General features: G+C 44.5%; 1 protein-coding gene across 1 annotated transcript; it reads left to right on the top strand.

The window, feature by feature from the left end:
- CETN2 (centrin 2) lies at positions 49-3,855 on the top strand. Its single transcript, XM_005673970.3, has 5 exons — positions 49-201; positions 1,107-1,265; positions 1,521-1,649; positions 2,687-2,824; positions 3,244-3,855. The coding sequence occupies exons 1-5, from the start codon at positions 103-105 to the stop codon at positions 3,331-3,333; spliced, it is 615 nt and encodes a 204-aa protein (XP_005674027.2). The 5' UTR covers positions 49-102; the 3' UTR covers positions 3,334-3,855.

Here is a 14,531-nt window from a genome sequence, read left to right as displayed (position 1 = left end):
GGCCGCGCCACAATGCCCTGCGCCCTGCGTCAGGCCTCCGTCGGGTTAGTCCCACCCACTCCAGCACTGTGCCAATGGGGAGCTGCAGTCATCTGTCCTCCAATGGGGTGCAAGGCCGCGCGCAGGGGGCGGTGGGAAGGGCGCCGAGTCGGTGTGTACGTCCGTTGCCGTAACAACGGGAAGCGGAGTCCATCGGCGATGGTGAGTGCTTGTTACCCTTTCGAACCCTGTGTCCAGAAGCTGAGCCCTTCACAGGCCTTGGCCTGGCCCCGCCGTCTCTCCTGCGCGGTTCTCGGCTTTGGCGCACTCTTTCCTCTGAGCGCTTCCCGGAAGGGTAGGGTAGAGATCCTGGCCGCCCTGCTGGGCCTGCGATTAGCCGCTGCGTCCCATTCAAGCCACAGCTGGCCCCTATCCGTCCTTCGGGCTCCCCTGGCTCCTTCGGTGACCACCTCTGGTCAAAACAGACTCGGGCTCTTCGCACACCCCGACCACTTCCAGACTCTGGCCTCCTGGCCGCCTCTACCAAAGTTTCTACCCAGAGCCTAGGGGAAGTTTATTGTGTTTGATTGTTAATGTGCATTTAAAATGTTAAATATTGGGACTTCGGAAACGCTTTGACCTTCTTGGGGAAGGCTCAGATGTGCCGAGGGGATTGAGTTTTATTATTCGATATTGACAGAATATACATCTTAACTTAGTATTTGGCCAAATTAGAAGTAATCAGAAAATCTTATAACTTAGAGCGAAGCAGAATAGCGTTCTAAGGACATTTTTAGATTTAGGGTCCCAAATTCAGAGAGAGCTGATTATCTGTACATTTATCCAGAGTCAGCTCCTTGGCCAGCTCTCTTTTTAGATGATTTCAAATAAGAGATATCCAAAAGAACAAAGGATCTCCTTCTAGAAACAGTAGTAAAGAAGAGGGAGGGATAGAGGTGCAGAGAAAGAGTATTTGCTCTTTTCACTAAACGCTGTTATTTCTCCTGTTAGTTTTGGAATTCGTTGGTATAAACTATTTTAAAAGTAGATAGGATTGTAACATATTTATGTAAAATATGTACCCTATTACATAATACCGTGCTTCTCTGTTTGTGAAACATATAAAGGCCTCTAACTTTAAGAAGACAAACGTGGCATCTGCTGCCCAGCGAAAAAGGATGAGCCCTAAACCAGAGCTTACTGAAGAGCAGAAACAGGAAATCCGAGAAGCTTTTGATCTCTTTGATGCTGATGGAACTGGGACAATAGATGTTAAAGAACTTAAGGCAAGCCCTGTACATTCCTGCTCTGCTGCCTTGACTTTTCTCTGCCTCTTTCTCTTCTGTGCTGTTTTTCTGTCTTTATTTACCTCAAGTATTATTAAACAAAATTGAGTGCAAATATCAATTTGCTTAATGTTATAGTGTTTCCTAATTATTTTAACATGATTGTGTCAGATACTGGCTTAATGCTCTCAATGCTGTCATTTTTTGCCCCTGGGTTTAGATGTACATATTGAGATGATCCTGTTTTCATTGCAGGTGGCAATGAGGGCACTGGGCTTTGAACCCAAGAAAGAAGAGATCAAGAAAATGATAAGTGAAATCGATAAGGAAGGGACAGGAAAAATGAACTTCAGTGACTTTTTAACTGTGATGACTCAGAAAATGGTAGGTTAGCTAAGATGATGGGTGTATTTTCCACCAATAATGGTGGACAGATTTGAGTCTAGATATGAAAGTGTCTTTTCACCCATTGGTCCCTTTCTCTTTCATTGGCCTCCTGGCTCCTCCTCAGTGTGGCTCATGTACATTCTACTGGCCCGTGGAAAAGTAGCTCCATCAGTGCTTCAGCTGTGCTTCCCAAGGCACAGGTCTCTTCCCACTCTAATAATCCTGTTGCTTTGAAATCATCTAATCACACCCATATTTTTCTTCAGGGACTAAGTTAAGAGTTCAGGAAGCTTTTCCTCTTTTCCTCTGTCAGAGTACCTGGGATTCTAGTAACTCTTGGTGCTCTCATAAGTGAAATCGCCTTCTCTTTCCTCCCTGCTCCCCTCTGCCCCCAAGAGGATCCCAGCTTAAGCAGTGGAATTTCCTCTAAACTTAATCCCATCATCTGCTGCTGTATTTTATTTATTTATTTATTTTTTTGTCTTTTGTTGTTGTTGTTGTTGTTGTTGCTATTTCTTGGGCCGCTCCCGCGGCATATGGAGGTTCCCAGGCTAGGGGTTGAATCGGAGCTGTAGCCACCGGCCTACACCAGAGCCACAGCAACGTGGCATCCGAGCCGCGTCTGCAACCTACACCACAGCTCACGGCAACGCCGGATCGTTAACCCACTGAGCAAGGGCAGGGACCGAACCCGCAACCTCATGGTTCCTAGTCGGATTCGTTAACCACTGCGCCACGACGGGAACTCCTGCTGCTGTATTTTAAAAAGCAGTCTACTTTTCTCTTCCATTTGTATAGAAAATGTTTTAAGTGCAAGCCTTTATATTTCCTTCTTAGCCTCTGGGATTGTACCAATTTCATGTTTGTCCCCTCTCTCTACGCTGGTTGATTTTTGATCTTCTGTGACCTAGCACCAATGTCATGAGGCCATGTGGTGCTGTTGTGGCAGGGCAGAGGGGATGGTGCTAGGGTTGTGGGACACAGGTAATTATGAGTCTCTTTACTCATGTGTTTTTTATGTTCTACTTGTTAAGTCTGAGAAGGATACCAAAGAAGAAATCCTGAAAGCTTTCAAGCTCTTCGATGACGATGAAACTGGGAAGATATCGTTCAAGAATCTAAAACGCGTGGCCAAGGAGTTGGGCGAGAACCTCACTGACGAGGAGCTGCAGGTGTGTGATGTGTCAGCCTGGAGCCCTGTGTGGCTTTTCCGTGTTATGTTTTCTCTAATGCTTTGGAGGAAAACTAGCATTCTCTTGTCCCTCTAGTGACCATTTAATTTCTTTTTCAATAGTGTGGCAAACGTATGGGCGCTGCTGCCTCACGGATAGTTTTACTTACTATTTTAGGTTTTAGGCGTCTCCCTGGTCAAGATGATCTTCGAGCTCAGGTGATACATGTGTGGCAAAGGATGGCTGGGTTTTCAAATAACTTTTCGGGAGGCAAGCTATTATAAGAAGCAGCATCTTGTAGTGTGTGTGTGTGTGCGGGGGACTACAATTGTCTATTCAGGTAGCATTATAAAAGCCTATTATTTAGTCACATTTTTGTTTCATTTATGAATTCATCTAACTTGACTCCTGTTGTGCAGGAAATGATTGATGAAGCTGATCGCGATGGGGACGGAGAAGTCAATGAGCAAGAGTTCCTGCGCATCATGAAGAAGACCAGTCTTTATTAAGCTCGGTCTCTTTCCTACCGCAAGCACCTGGAACTAGACTGAGTGCCTGCCATTGTGTGAAACCTGGTTTTTGAGAACATAAATTACTTCTCCCCCACTGACCTCTCTGTCTAACAACTTCAGTGACAGCGTCGAATCCATTTTAGACTTTCGAAAGTATTCTTTGACATTACAGTCCTTTGTAAGGAGACCTGCTGATGGCATGTTAGAGTGGAGAAAAGGGTCTTCAGGCTTTTGCCCACCTGCCATTCTGCCTTGTGTCACTTAACTCCTGTCATGCATTCCCACATTTGTGCCACCCACCGCAGAACAACTTCTTAACAAGCACATGTTGTACCTGTGTCCCCACGAGCAAGGGACATCTCTTTGATGGTTCCCGTTGTCATTGACACCTGAGTGCAGCTTTCTCTTTTATAAAACCCAGTGAACTCTCATGTGCACTTGGGGGTGTGTGTGTGTGTGTATGCGCGCACGTGCGTGTGCTGTTTGTTTTGTCTTAAAATAAAGCCTTTCTTATTTTGAGCTCTTGTTCTCTAAGGATGAGTTCTTTGGCCCTGACTGAGAGTTCAGCTTCTAAATCATTTGGTTCAAGGTGGCCTGGTAGATCCCAAACGCCTTGCCAGCCTGCGGGCAGAAAACAAACCCATCTTTTCCTACTGACGTGAATTGTTTTCTGCCTTGGGAACCCGCCAGTTTGTAAAACTAGTTGACCATCTCTCATCAGCCTAAATGATGCCCCCAAAATAGTGTTGGCAAAGTATGTAGCCAAAAAGAGTCTTACTGGCAAATTGGGGAAAGCCAGGTGATTATGACAGTAGGTTGGGTTCAGCCAATCTGGGGTCGCTTTATTTGCTGGATGCTGTCTCAGAATCTTGGTGTGAGTTGGGTCAAGGGGCCAGGAGGGGGCTGGGATGATCTAGAAGAGAAATCTTGGCAGGTGGCATTACAGTCTGCCTAGGCTGAGGGCGGGGAGCAAGAAAGGGCGAGAGGGAATGGAAAACGACCAACGTTCACCCGCACATGGAGAGGGAGAGTGGTTATTTTTTAATTTAATTTAATTTAATTTTTGCTTTTCTAGTGTTGCACCTGTGGCATGTGGAAGTTCCTAGTCTAGGGGTCGAATCGGAGCTACAGCTGCCAGCTTACGCCACAGCCACAACAACACAGGATCTGAGCTGCATCTGTGACCTAGACCACAGCTCAGGGCAACGCCGGATCCACGACCCACTGAGTGAGGCCAGGGATTGAATCCATGTGCTCATGGATACTAGTTGGATTCGTTTATGCTACATCACAACAGGAACTCCATGGAGAGTGGGTTTCAAACTTCTGGGATAGGGTTGCCTGATTTAGCTAATAAAAAAGAGCACCTAGGTCAATTTGAATGTCATCAATTTTTTTTTTAGTACAGGTATATCCCATTTGGACCTTTTGCTGTTTATTCACTGTTGATCTGAAATTCAACTTTATCTGGATGTCCTCTTTTTCACCTAGCAACCCTGTGTGGGGTGCATGTCACAGAGCTGTGACACGGTCTCATCTCTGGATGCTGGCATCCTGGAGGACTTGGGGGCCCCCAGACAAGTGTCCTGCAGAGGGACAGCTCCTTGAGAAACACCGAGGTATGTGGCTGGAGCCCAGAGTAGCCTCAGTCTTGGGTTCTCACATGGGCTTCACTGCTTCCTGGCTCTGTATTTTGGGGCAAACTGCTTCTTTGGGTCCCTCAGGCTCCTTGTCTGTACGGTAGGGAGGAGAGTGGCGCTTAACTCAGAATTGCTGAGGGGCCAATGAAAACAAAAAGGAGCTGGGATGACAGGGTCTGAGAAGGAGGCATTTCAGAGGTATTTGTCCTCAGTTGTTCCTTGGGTATGGTTGTCATATAAACTTTTTATTAAACTGGGGGTCCATGAAACTTGTATGATCACTGTTCCCAAAAGTGAGTTGACAGCATTTCCTGCAAGGATTTGACCTTTGCCACATTGCTGTTTTTTAATAAGACACATAAGATCTGATAAAGGACATATGATATTGGAAAGGAGTGAAAAAACTGTGCCCTACTTCCCATTTTTTTGTTAACTGTCACCCTGGAAACATTCTTATCTCCTCCTGCTTGATGTTCTCCTAAATGAAATAAAGTCAGAATCTTTTTGGGGGGTGGGGGATGGCAGGCAGAGTGGCAAGTATCATGTTATTCCTAAGGATAAGAACAAGCATAAGGTGCTTGCTATATTGGTGCCTGGCAGCCATTCTAAGGTAGGTTTATAGTTGCTCAGTGGAGGGTATGGGGACAGAGAGAGCACGAATCAGTGGCCATGGCACAGGAGGGTCAGGCTGCAGGGTGGCGGGGAGATGTGGATGCCGAGGAGGCTGAGCTCAGCTCATGTGGGGCTGGATCAGCTAGATGGAGGGGGTGGGAAGGATGGGGAGGGAATGGTAGGCAAGGCCAGCGCAGGTGCAGATGATGCTGAGAGTTGGAGGAGGAGTGGAGGGTGATGAAAAGTGAGGAGGGTAGAATTCAGTTCACATGGGGCTGGACCAATAGGTGTAGGGGAGATGGCGATGGGGTAGGGACAGAAAAGTAGAAGAGGTTAGTTTCTATGGGGCTGGACTGGGTAGAGGGGCAGAGAGGTTGGGTAAAATCTGGGGAGTGTGGGGGTCGATAGGGATGGAGAGACGAGGTAGGTCAGTTCATGAGGATGATGTACAGAGCTGGAGGGGGGGAGAGAAAGGGAACAGGGAACGGCCCTTGTGGGTGGACCAGAGAGATGTATGGGGAGTAGGGCGGGGTCAACTGGGAGAGGTAGCAGAGGTCAGTTCAACTGGAAATGGATCAGAAAGATATTGGGGAGTGAGAGGGGACTGGTGAGTAAGGTACTGAGGAAGAATAATGGGAGGGGAAATGAGAGAGACAGGAGCAAGGTTTAGTTTGCGTGCAGATGGACCAGAGTTGTAGGGGCTTGAGGGTGATGGGGAGAAGGGAGCGGGTGTTAGATCATGTTCAGGGGGAACAGAGCTGTAGTGGGATCAATTTCCCTGCTGGCTCTCCCTCATGAAGCCAAGTGACCCCCCAAGCCAGGAAATACCCTTTCTTGAGCCCTCCACGGCCTTTGTGGTAAGTGTCTTACAGCATGTGGCTCTCTCCTCTACTCCATGTCTCATGACTTGTTCGACTCAACATCCTATATTCTTTTTTTTTCCCAATGAATTTATTACATCTGTAGTTGTACAATGATCATCACAATCCAATTTTATAGGATTTCCATCCCACACCCCAGCACATCCCCCCACCCCCAAACTGTCTCCTCTGGAGACCATAAGTTTTTCAATGTCTGTGAGCCAGCATCTGTTCTGCAAAGAAGTTCCGTCTGTCCTTTTTTCAGATTCTACATGTCCGTGAAAGCATTGGATGTTGGTGTCTCATTGGATGGCTGACTTAGCATGATAGTTTCTAGGTCCATCCATGTTGCTAAAAATGCTGGTATTTCGTTCTTTTTGATGGCTGAGTCATATTCCATGGTGTATATGTACCACCTCTTCTTGATCCACTCCTCTGTCGATGGACATTTAGGTTGTTTCCATGTCTTGGCTATTGTAAATAGTGCTGCAGTGAACATTGGAGTACATGTGTCTTTGCGAGTCATGGTTTTCCCTGGATAGATAGATGCCCAGGAGTGGGATTGCTGGATCAAATGGGAGTTCTATGTTTAGTTTTCTGAGGACTCTCCGTACTGCTTTCCACAGTGGTTGCACCAATGTACAATCCCACCAACAGTGTACTAGGGTTCCTTTTTCTCCACACCCTCTCCAGCACTTATTGTTTGTAGAAGTTTTGATGATGGCCATTCTGGCTGGTGTGAGGTGGTACCTCACAGAGGTTTTGATTTGCATTTCTGTAATAATGAGTGAGGTTGAACATCTTTTCATGTGTTTTTTGGCCATCCGTATGTCTTCTTTGGACAATTGTCTGTTTAGATTTTCTGCCCATTTTTTGATGGGGTTGTTCGTTTTTTTGGTATGGAGCTGCAGAAGGTGTTTGTAAATTTTGGAGATGAATCCCTTGTCAGTTGATTCACTTGCAAAGATTTTCTCCCATTCTGTGGGTTGTCTTTTCATTTTGTTTAGGGTTTCCTTTGCTGTGCAGAAACTTTTAAGTTTAATTAAGTCCCATTTGTTTATTTTTGTTTTTATTGTCATTACTCTGAGAGGTAGATCTAAGAAGATGTTGCTGTCATTTATGTTGGAGAGTGTTTGGCCTATGTTTTCCTCTGAGAGTTTTATAGTGTCTGGTCTTCTAGCTAGGTCTTTAATCCATTTGGAGTTTATTTTTGTGTATGGTGTTAGGGAGTGTTCTAATCTCATTCTTTTCCATGTGGCTGTCCAGTTTTCCCAGCACCACTTACTGTACTGACTGTCCTTTCTCCATTGTATATTCTTGCCTCCTTTGTCATAGATGAGTTGGCTGTAGGTGCATGGGTTTAATTCTGGGCTTTCTATCCTGTTCCACTGATCTATATTTTTGAACATCCTGTATTCTTAAAGTCACTGGATTATTGTGCAAAAATTATCAGTTCTCATGGATCACAGCTATGAAGCAATGACACCATCCTGGTGTGCCATGCTGTGACACATGGGACATATTTAGTGACCTAAATCTCTACCAGTAGTGCCCCAAAGTCTCACAGGGGCTCCAAGCCCAATTCTAAAAACATCACCATCATAACTTGACGTGTCTTTAAGTCGAGTCACCTTTTACACTTTTCCCCACTGACCCTCAGCTTTGTAAGCCTTTCCCCCTTTGCTTTCTGATTGCCATGGGTTGGAGGCTTGTCGTTTCCACTGCCTTTCTCCTCTTTTATGTCCCCAAGATTTCCCCACAGTAGTCACTCTGTTCCACCTCTTCCTTTTCATTTCTGAAGCCACCACCTCAAACCAAATTTGGAAAACTGTAATGTCCTCCTAGTTGCTTTCTCTGTCCTATTTTTTTCCCAAGATGATCTGTGGTACCATCTTCTTGTGCCACTATCTTGCTTAGGGAAGAAGCCTGGCCTTTAGACTGGATCATACCTGCTTCAGATCCCAACTCTTCTGCTCCACAGCTATGGCCGTGGAGGAGATGACTTAATGGGCTTGAACCTGTTTTCTCCCTAGCTTGAACTGTTCTGCCCCCAATCAGTGCCTATATGTGTTATCCTTGGTGTAGAGTTAATTTCTATGCATGTCCTTATGCCTCTGCCACTGTCCCTATTGAAATATTGCTCCATCTTTCCCCCAAACCTGTATTCTCTTTTTGTGGAACTCGCCTGCCCCGAGAGCTCCCTCCTTCAAGAAAAACTTTTGTTTGACAGTGGAGAGGATTTGTGGGCAGCTTCTGGGTAGGAATTTCGACAGCAGCCTTGCAGATATGTCCGTGGCCACTAGGTGGGGTGCCAGGACAGAGAGGCTGCTAGGCGCCGATTCACCTGGAGTCCAACAGTGGTGGAAGCTGAATATTCTTTGGTGCCCTGAGAGGGCTGTGGCCCTAAACAGCTGAGAAGATGCCACAGTCTATAATCCTGGCAGGGCTGTGGACCCCTCATAAAAGCTACCAGGTGTGGACGCTGATGGAATGATAGCTGGCTGGTTGGAGGCTCGATTAAGTCTAATTAAAAGAGAATAAAATGACATGTTTGCCTTCCTGAGTGTTTGCAGGGAAAATTGTTTACCTGCTACATGGCCTTATTGAGATTCCCCAACTACACTGAACATTTCTTAAGGGAAGGGCGCAGATGTGCTCTTGATTTCTTCATAACCATGCTTTGTGCCCAGTAAAATGGTCTGTTCACAATCAGGCCTACTCATTTACCAACCTTGTTGATCTTGTGGCAAGGATTTATTGACTTGTTAAAAAATCTGAGCATTCTGTGGCTCTTTTTCATCTGAACATTGTCCCTTCTTATGGTTTGAATTGTGTTCACTTAAAAAATATGCTGGGGAGTTTCCGTCGTGGCGCAGTGGTTAACGAATCCGACTAGGAACCATGAGGTTGCTAGTGGGTTAGCGATCCGGTGTTGCCGTGAGCTGTGGTGTAGGTTGCAGACGCGGCTCGGGTCCCGCGTTGCTGTGGCTCTGGCGTAGGCCAGTGGCTACAGCTCCAATTCGACCCCTAGCCTGGGAACCTCCATATGCCGCGGGAGCAGCCCAAGAAATAGCAACAACAACAACAACAACAACAAAAGACAAAAAAAAAAAAAAATGCTGGAATCCTAACCTCCAGGAGCTCAGAATGTAACTCTATTTAGAGACAGGGTTTTACCAAGTTCTAATGAGGTCATTAAAGTGGATCCCAATCCAATCTTACTGGTGTTCTTATAGAAAAGGGGAAAGTGAATGCGGGAATGTGTAGAGGGATGACAATGAGGAGACAGAGAGGGACAATCATCTATAAATCAAGTGTCCTGACCAGAAGTGCACATGATAAAGCAAAATTTGCCCCCACCAAACTTGAATTTTTTTTTGTTAAAGTATGGTTGATTTATCATATTCTGTCAATTTCTGCTGTACATCAAAGTAACCCGGCCCACCAATCTTCTTCTTTCTCAGTTTAGAGTGTAGCCGTGTACATGGATGTGAGGCCATCTCCTTGTGAGATTTGCATGTGGGAAAATATTGTGCAGTCTCACATACAAACACGTCCAATGATTACAAACTGAGTCTGAAAAGCACTGGAAAGATGAATGAGTAGGGTCAGTGTGACAGAGCTTTGCATGTCACATTGGTGGGGTTGTTGTTTCTAACCTGCTATATACAGTTTAAAAGCGATGCTTACAGGATGAACATGGATCTCTGAAAGAATAGACACCAACGTGTGAGGAGAACCATGAAGTACTGGTGAAATGTCTCTGGAGCTGGACAAGTGAAATTCCATGGTTTGACCTCTCTCAAATTACCTAAAGCTTCAGTACTTTGTTGCTTTCATCTGTCAAAGACCCCCCCTTTGATATTAATAGAACCCACCTCAAGAGCAGTTATAAAGATTAAATAAGCCAATATAGGAGCTCCTGTTGAGGCTCAGCAGTTAACGAACCTGAGTAGTATCCATGAGGATGTGGGTTCAATCCATGGCCTTGCTCAGTGGGTTAAGGATCCGGCGTTGCTGTGGCTATGGTGTAGGGTGGTGGCTATAGCTCTGATTAGACCCCTAGCCTGGGAACCTTCATGTGCTATGGGTGTGGCCCTAGAAACACAAGAAAGAAAGAAAGAAAGAAAAGCCAAAAGAAATCAAAGAGCTTAGAACAGAGCCTGGCACATGGTAGGCATTCAATAAATATTTGTTGAACGAATAAGCTCAGAATTTGGCTGCAATCTTCAAATATAGGGCTTGGGAGTTGCACCACTCATCCTAGTGGTGTGGTTTAGGGGTGCCCCTTTAGAAAAAGGATTCCTAACCTGGGACACTTACACTTCAGAGGTCTGTGAGTTACCCCAAGGGGGTTCTTAAATCTCCTAAAATAACATGCACATTTTGTAGGTACAGGCAGGTGGACAATTTTCATCACATTTGTTCAAAGAATCCATGAGTCTAAAGAGATTCAGACCCATTGACTTGGAATTGGGCATTGCCATTTGGAGTGTGGAGAGAAATAGGCAAACCCATAGCATTGTGTAGTAGTAGCAGTAGCAGTAGCAGTAGCAGCAGTAGTAGTAATAATAGCTGAGGCAGTAATAGTCATAGTTGTAGTAGTAGTAGCAGCTGCAGTAGTAATAGCACTAATAGTAATAGCAGTAGCAATAGTAGTAGTGGTAGTAATAGCAGCAGCAGAAGTAGTGTATGAGACCTGGTTTTGATGTCTTCTGTCCACACAGGTATTCCCTGAGATCTGCCTGTTTCTTGGCTCTGCCAGGGTATCTCCACAGGGGAGCTCCAGCTCCATTTCCATGCCATGCCTGAGGACCTGAGAGTACTTCTTCCTTTCCACTGTCTGGACCGCTTGGCAACCCTCCACTCTTTGCAGCCTTGGATTCCAGTAATCTCATCACTTGCCTGGAATTTTGGCCACCTCCTCTCCCTACCCTCTTAGCTTTTTTTAGCTTGAAAATCAATCTCCTTCAAGGAAAATACCAACAAAAGAGGATTTATTTTCTTTAAGAAGTTGTTCTTTCCTCTCTTTATATTGTCTAAAAGGCCTTTTACTTAGCTATCTTCAGCAGTTTATGAAAACTTTAATCCATTTTTAGCTTTATTCCTCCCTGAAATTATTCTTCGTGATCCACACCATTGCTTTAAAAAAAAAATTCATCATTAGATTTGTCCTCTCCTTGTATCATTGGTATGTATGTATGTATGTATGTATGTATGTATTTATTTATTTATTTATTTATCATTTGTTCAGCAATAATGAACACCTATTCTGACCCAGGCCCTGAAGTAAATGAAATACAGATCCTGGCCTCATAGGATTTACATTCTGGTGAAGGAGACAAGCAGAAAAATCTCAAGAAAACAAAGCCAGAAGAGGAGATAGAAAAAGATGGAAGGTGCTATTTTAGACAGGATGGGAAGGGAAGGCATCACTGTGGAGATGACGTTTAAGCAAAGACCTTAAGCAATGAGGAGATCTGAGAAAAGTGTACCCCGCAGAGAGAACAGCGGCACATACAAAGGCCCCGAGGCAGCAGTGGGGTTGACATGAGGAGGCCCACGTGGCTGCAGCAAGGTGAACAAACTGCATATGGGGGCAAGGATGGAAGTATATAACTTTTCACAATATGATCTTATTTAGGGGTCTCCCTGTAGAGCTACATGGCTGAATTTTTTTATTTTAAAATCTCGTTTGGATTATTTGAGATTGGGAAATTCCGGGGGCAAGTTTACTGTCAAATTTGAAGTGATGGAGGCAGATTTCTCTTTTTTACAATCTCCGTCTTTCAGAGCTACCTTCTCTTCTAAATTCTCTAGCAGTAGGACCACCAATTGTGTTGTGTGCTATTTTGCTTTCTGTCCTTTTTCTCCTGAGGTCTGCGTTCTCAGGTCCTCTAGTCTAAGCTTGTCTATTATTATTATTAACCTCAAATTGTCGCTATTGTTTTCTCCCACGTTCTGGTTATTTCCTCATCCACAGCCAGCAATTCTCTCTTGCTAGCCAGGTTTAATTGATCATTCCAGGGGCAGTTGCTTATAACTCCTAAACACAAATTTTCCCAAACTCTTAGCCCTTTGTAAACCATAAGGAGTTTGGGAATTATCCTTGAATTATCAGTGTTGGGCAGGAATTATTACCCCACTTTAAGAGGTAAAGTGGCTGAGGCTCAGGGAGGTCAAGCATGGCAGCCAAGACCCAAGCTCAGAATTTCTGACTCTAAAGTTCATGATCTTTCTACTTTCTTGCTCTGCTTTCTAAGATAATGTGCTCCTTGTTTCAATTAATGTAAATACTTTTTTTTTTTTGGTCTTTTTAGGGCCACACCCGCAGCATATAGAAGTTCCCCGGCTAGGGGTGGAATCGGAGCTACAGCTGCCATCCTACACGAGAGCCACAGCAACACCAGATCCGAGCCTCATCTGCAACCTACACCACACCTCATAGCAATGCTGGATCCTTAACCCTCTGAGCGAGGCCAGGGATCGAACCTGTGTCCTCAGTGATACTAGTTGGGTTTGTTACCACTGAGCCATGATGGGAACTCCCTAAGTTTAAATACTTTTAAGTGAAAACTGGATGGTTGATTGTATTCTTTTTCTCTCAAGTTATGTTTACATGCTTACATGTTTTCTAAACATGAGCTTATTTAGGGGATACATAATCTATTGGTTCTGCTTCTCTGATGAACCTTAACTAATATAGACAGCAGAGGGCGATGTCTCATCAAACACTGCCTGTTTCCCATTTGGAACTGTTGGACAGTTGTTTTCTTCAAAAGGGAGAAAATCTTTTGAAAATTTTTTTCCCCTCAGACAAAAGAAGGTAATTTCAGAGAACAAAAGTAGCATAAAAGGTTGTTGGCATAAGTGATAGGATAAGATCATTCTAAGACAGGCATGAGAAAGACACCAAAGTTCTGCTGCTACTGACCAAACTAGGCAATGCAGACTACCCTTCCAGGATATCAAAGACCACATTACAAACAGTGAGATAAGTTATAGGGAAAAATTTTAGAAGTGGAATTTCTCTAACAGAACAGTAGAAGGAGTGGAAAGAAGGGTGGAAATTGATATTAATGACATTGCGTGTACATACACCTTATGTATAACCTTATATTCTTACCTATGTAAGAATATCAGTGTAGAGAAAAAGGTCTGGAAAGATGCACACCTCATTTTTTTTTGGTCCTTTTTGTCCTTTCAATGCCGCACCCAGGGCATATGGAGGTTCCCAGGCTAGGGGTCTAATTGGAGCTGTTGCCGCTGGCCTACGCCTGAGCCACAGCAATGCCAGATCTGAGCTGTATCTGTGACCGACACCACAGCTCACTGCAATGCCCGCTCCCCAACCCACTGAGCGAGGCTGGGGACAGAACCCGCAACCTCATGGTTCCTTGTCGGATTCGTTTCTGCTGCACCACGACGGGAACTCCACACCTCACTTTTAACAGTGGTTTTCTCTGGAGAGAGGAAGGCACCTGGAGAGGGTTATAGTGAAATGGACTTCCTCCTTTTAATATGTTTTGGGTTTGCATTTCTTTCAACAAGATTGCTTTCACCTATGATTTTCATATTTAAAACCATTCTTTAATAACACTTCTCGCTTATTAAGATGTCTGTAAAAATGGAAAGTAACAAGTGTTGGTGGGAGTATAAAGTGGTGCAGCCACTTTTGAAAACTGGTGACTCAACAATTCCACTCTTAGGTGTATTACAACAAGAACTGACAGTAGAGGCTTGAAAAGGTATTTGCAGACTCATGTTCATAGCAACAGTATTCACAATAGCCAAAAGGTGGAAACTCAAGTGTCTATCCATCATCACATGAATGGATAAACAAAGTATAATTTATATAACACAATAGAATATTATTCAGGTATAACAAGGAATGAAATTTTGATATATGCTACAATTTGGATGGATCCTGAAAACTTGCTTTGTGAAAAAAAGTCAGACACAGAAGGACAAATATTGAAGGACAAATACACAGAAGGGCAAATTCCACTTGCATGATGTACCTAGAATGGACAAATACACAGAGACAGAAAGTAGAATAGAGGTTACCAGGGGCTGGAGGAAG

Source organism: Sus scrofa, chromosome X, assembly GCF_000003025.6.
Source record: "Sus scrofa isolate TJ Tabasco breed Duroc chromosome X, Sscrofa11.1, whole genome shotgun sequence".
In the NCBI taxonomy this organism is placed as follows: domain Eukaryota; kingdom Metazoa; phylum Chordata; class Mammalia; order Artiodactyla; family Suidae; genus Sus; species Sus scrofa.
Note: the sequence above shows the minus strand (reverse complement) of the source record. Positions and strands in the feature narration are given on the sequence as shown.

What these genes read in the sequence shown, in the direction of transcription:
- CETN2 (XM_005673970.3), top strand. Translation starts at nt 103, where the DNA reads ATGGGGTGCAAGGCCGCGCGCAGGGGGCGGTGGGAAGGGCGCCGAGTC. An exon ending in AGCGGAGTCCATCGGCGATG is followed by an intron (nt 202 to 1,106) that starts GTGAGTGCTTGT and finishes AAACATATAAAG; the next exon opens with GCCTCTAACTTTAAGAAGAC. An exon ending in TCACTGACGAGGAGCTGCAG is followed by an intron (nt 2,825 to 3,243) that starts GTGTGTGATGTG and finishes CCTGTTGTGCAG; the next exon opens with GAAATGATTGATGAAGCTGA.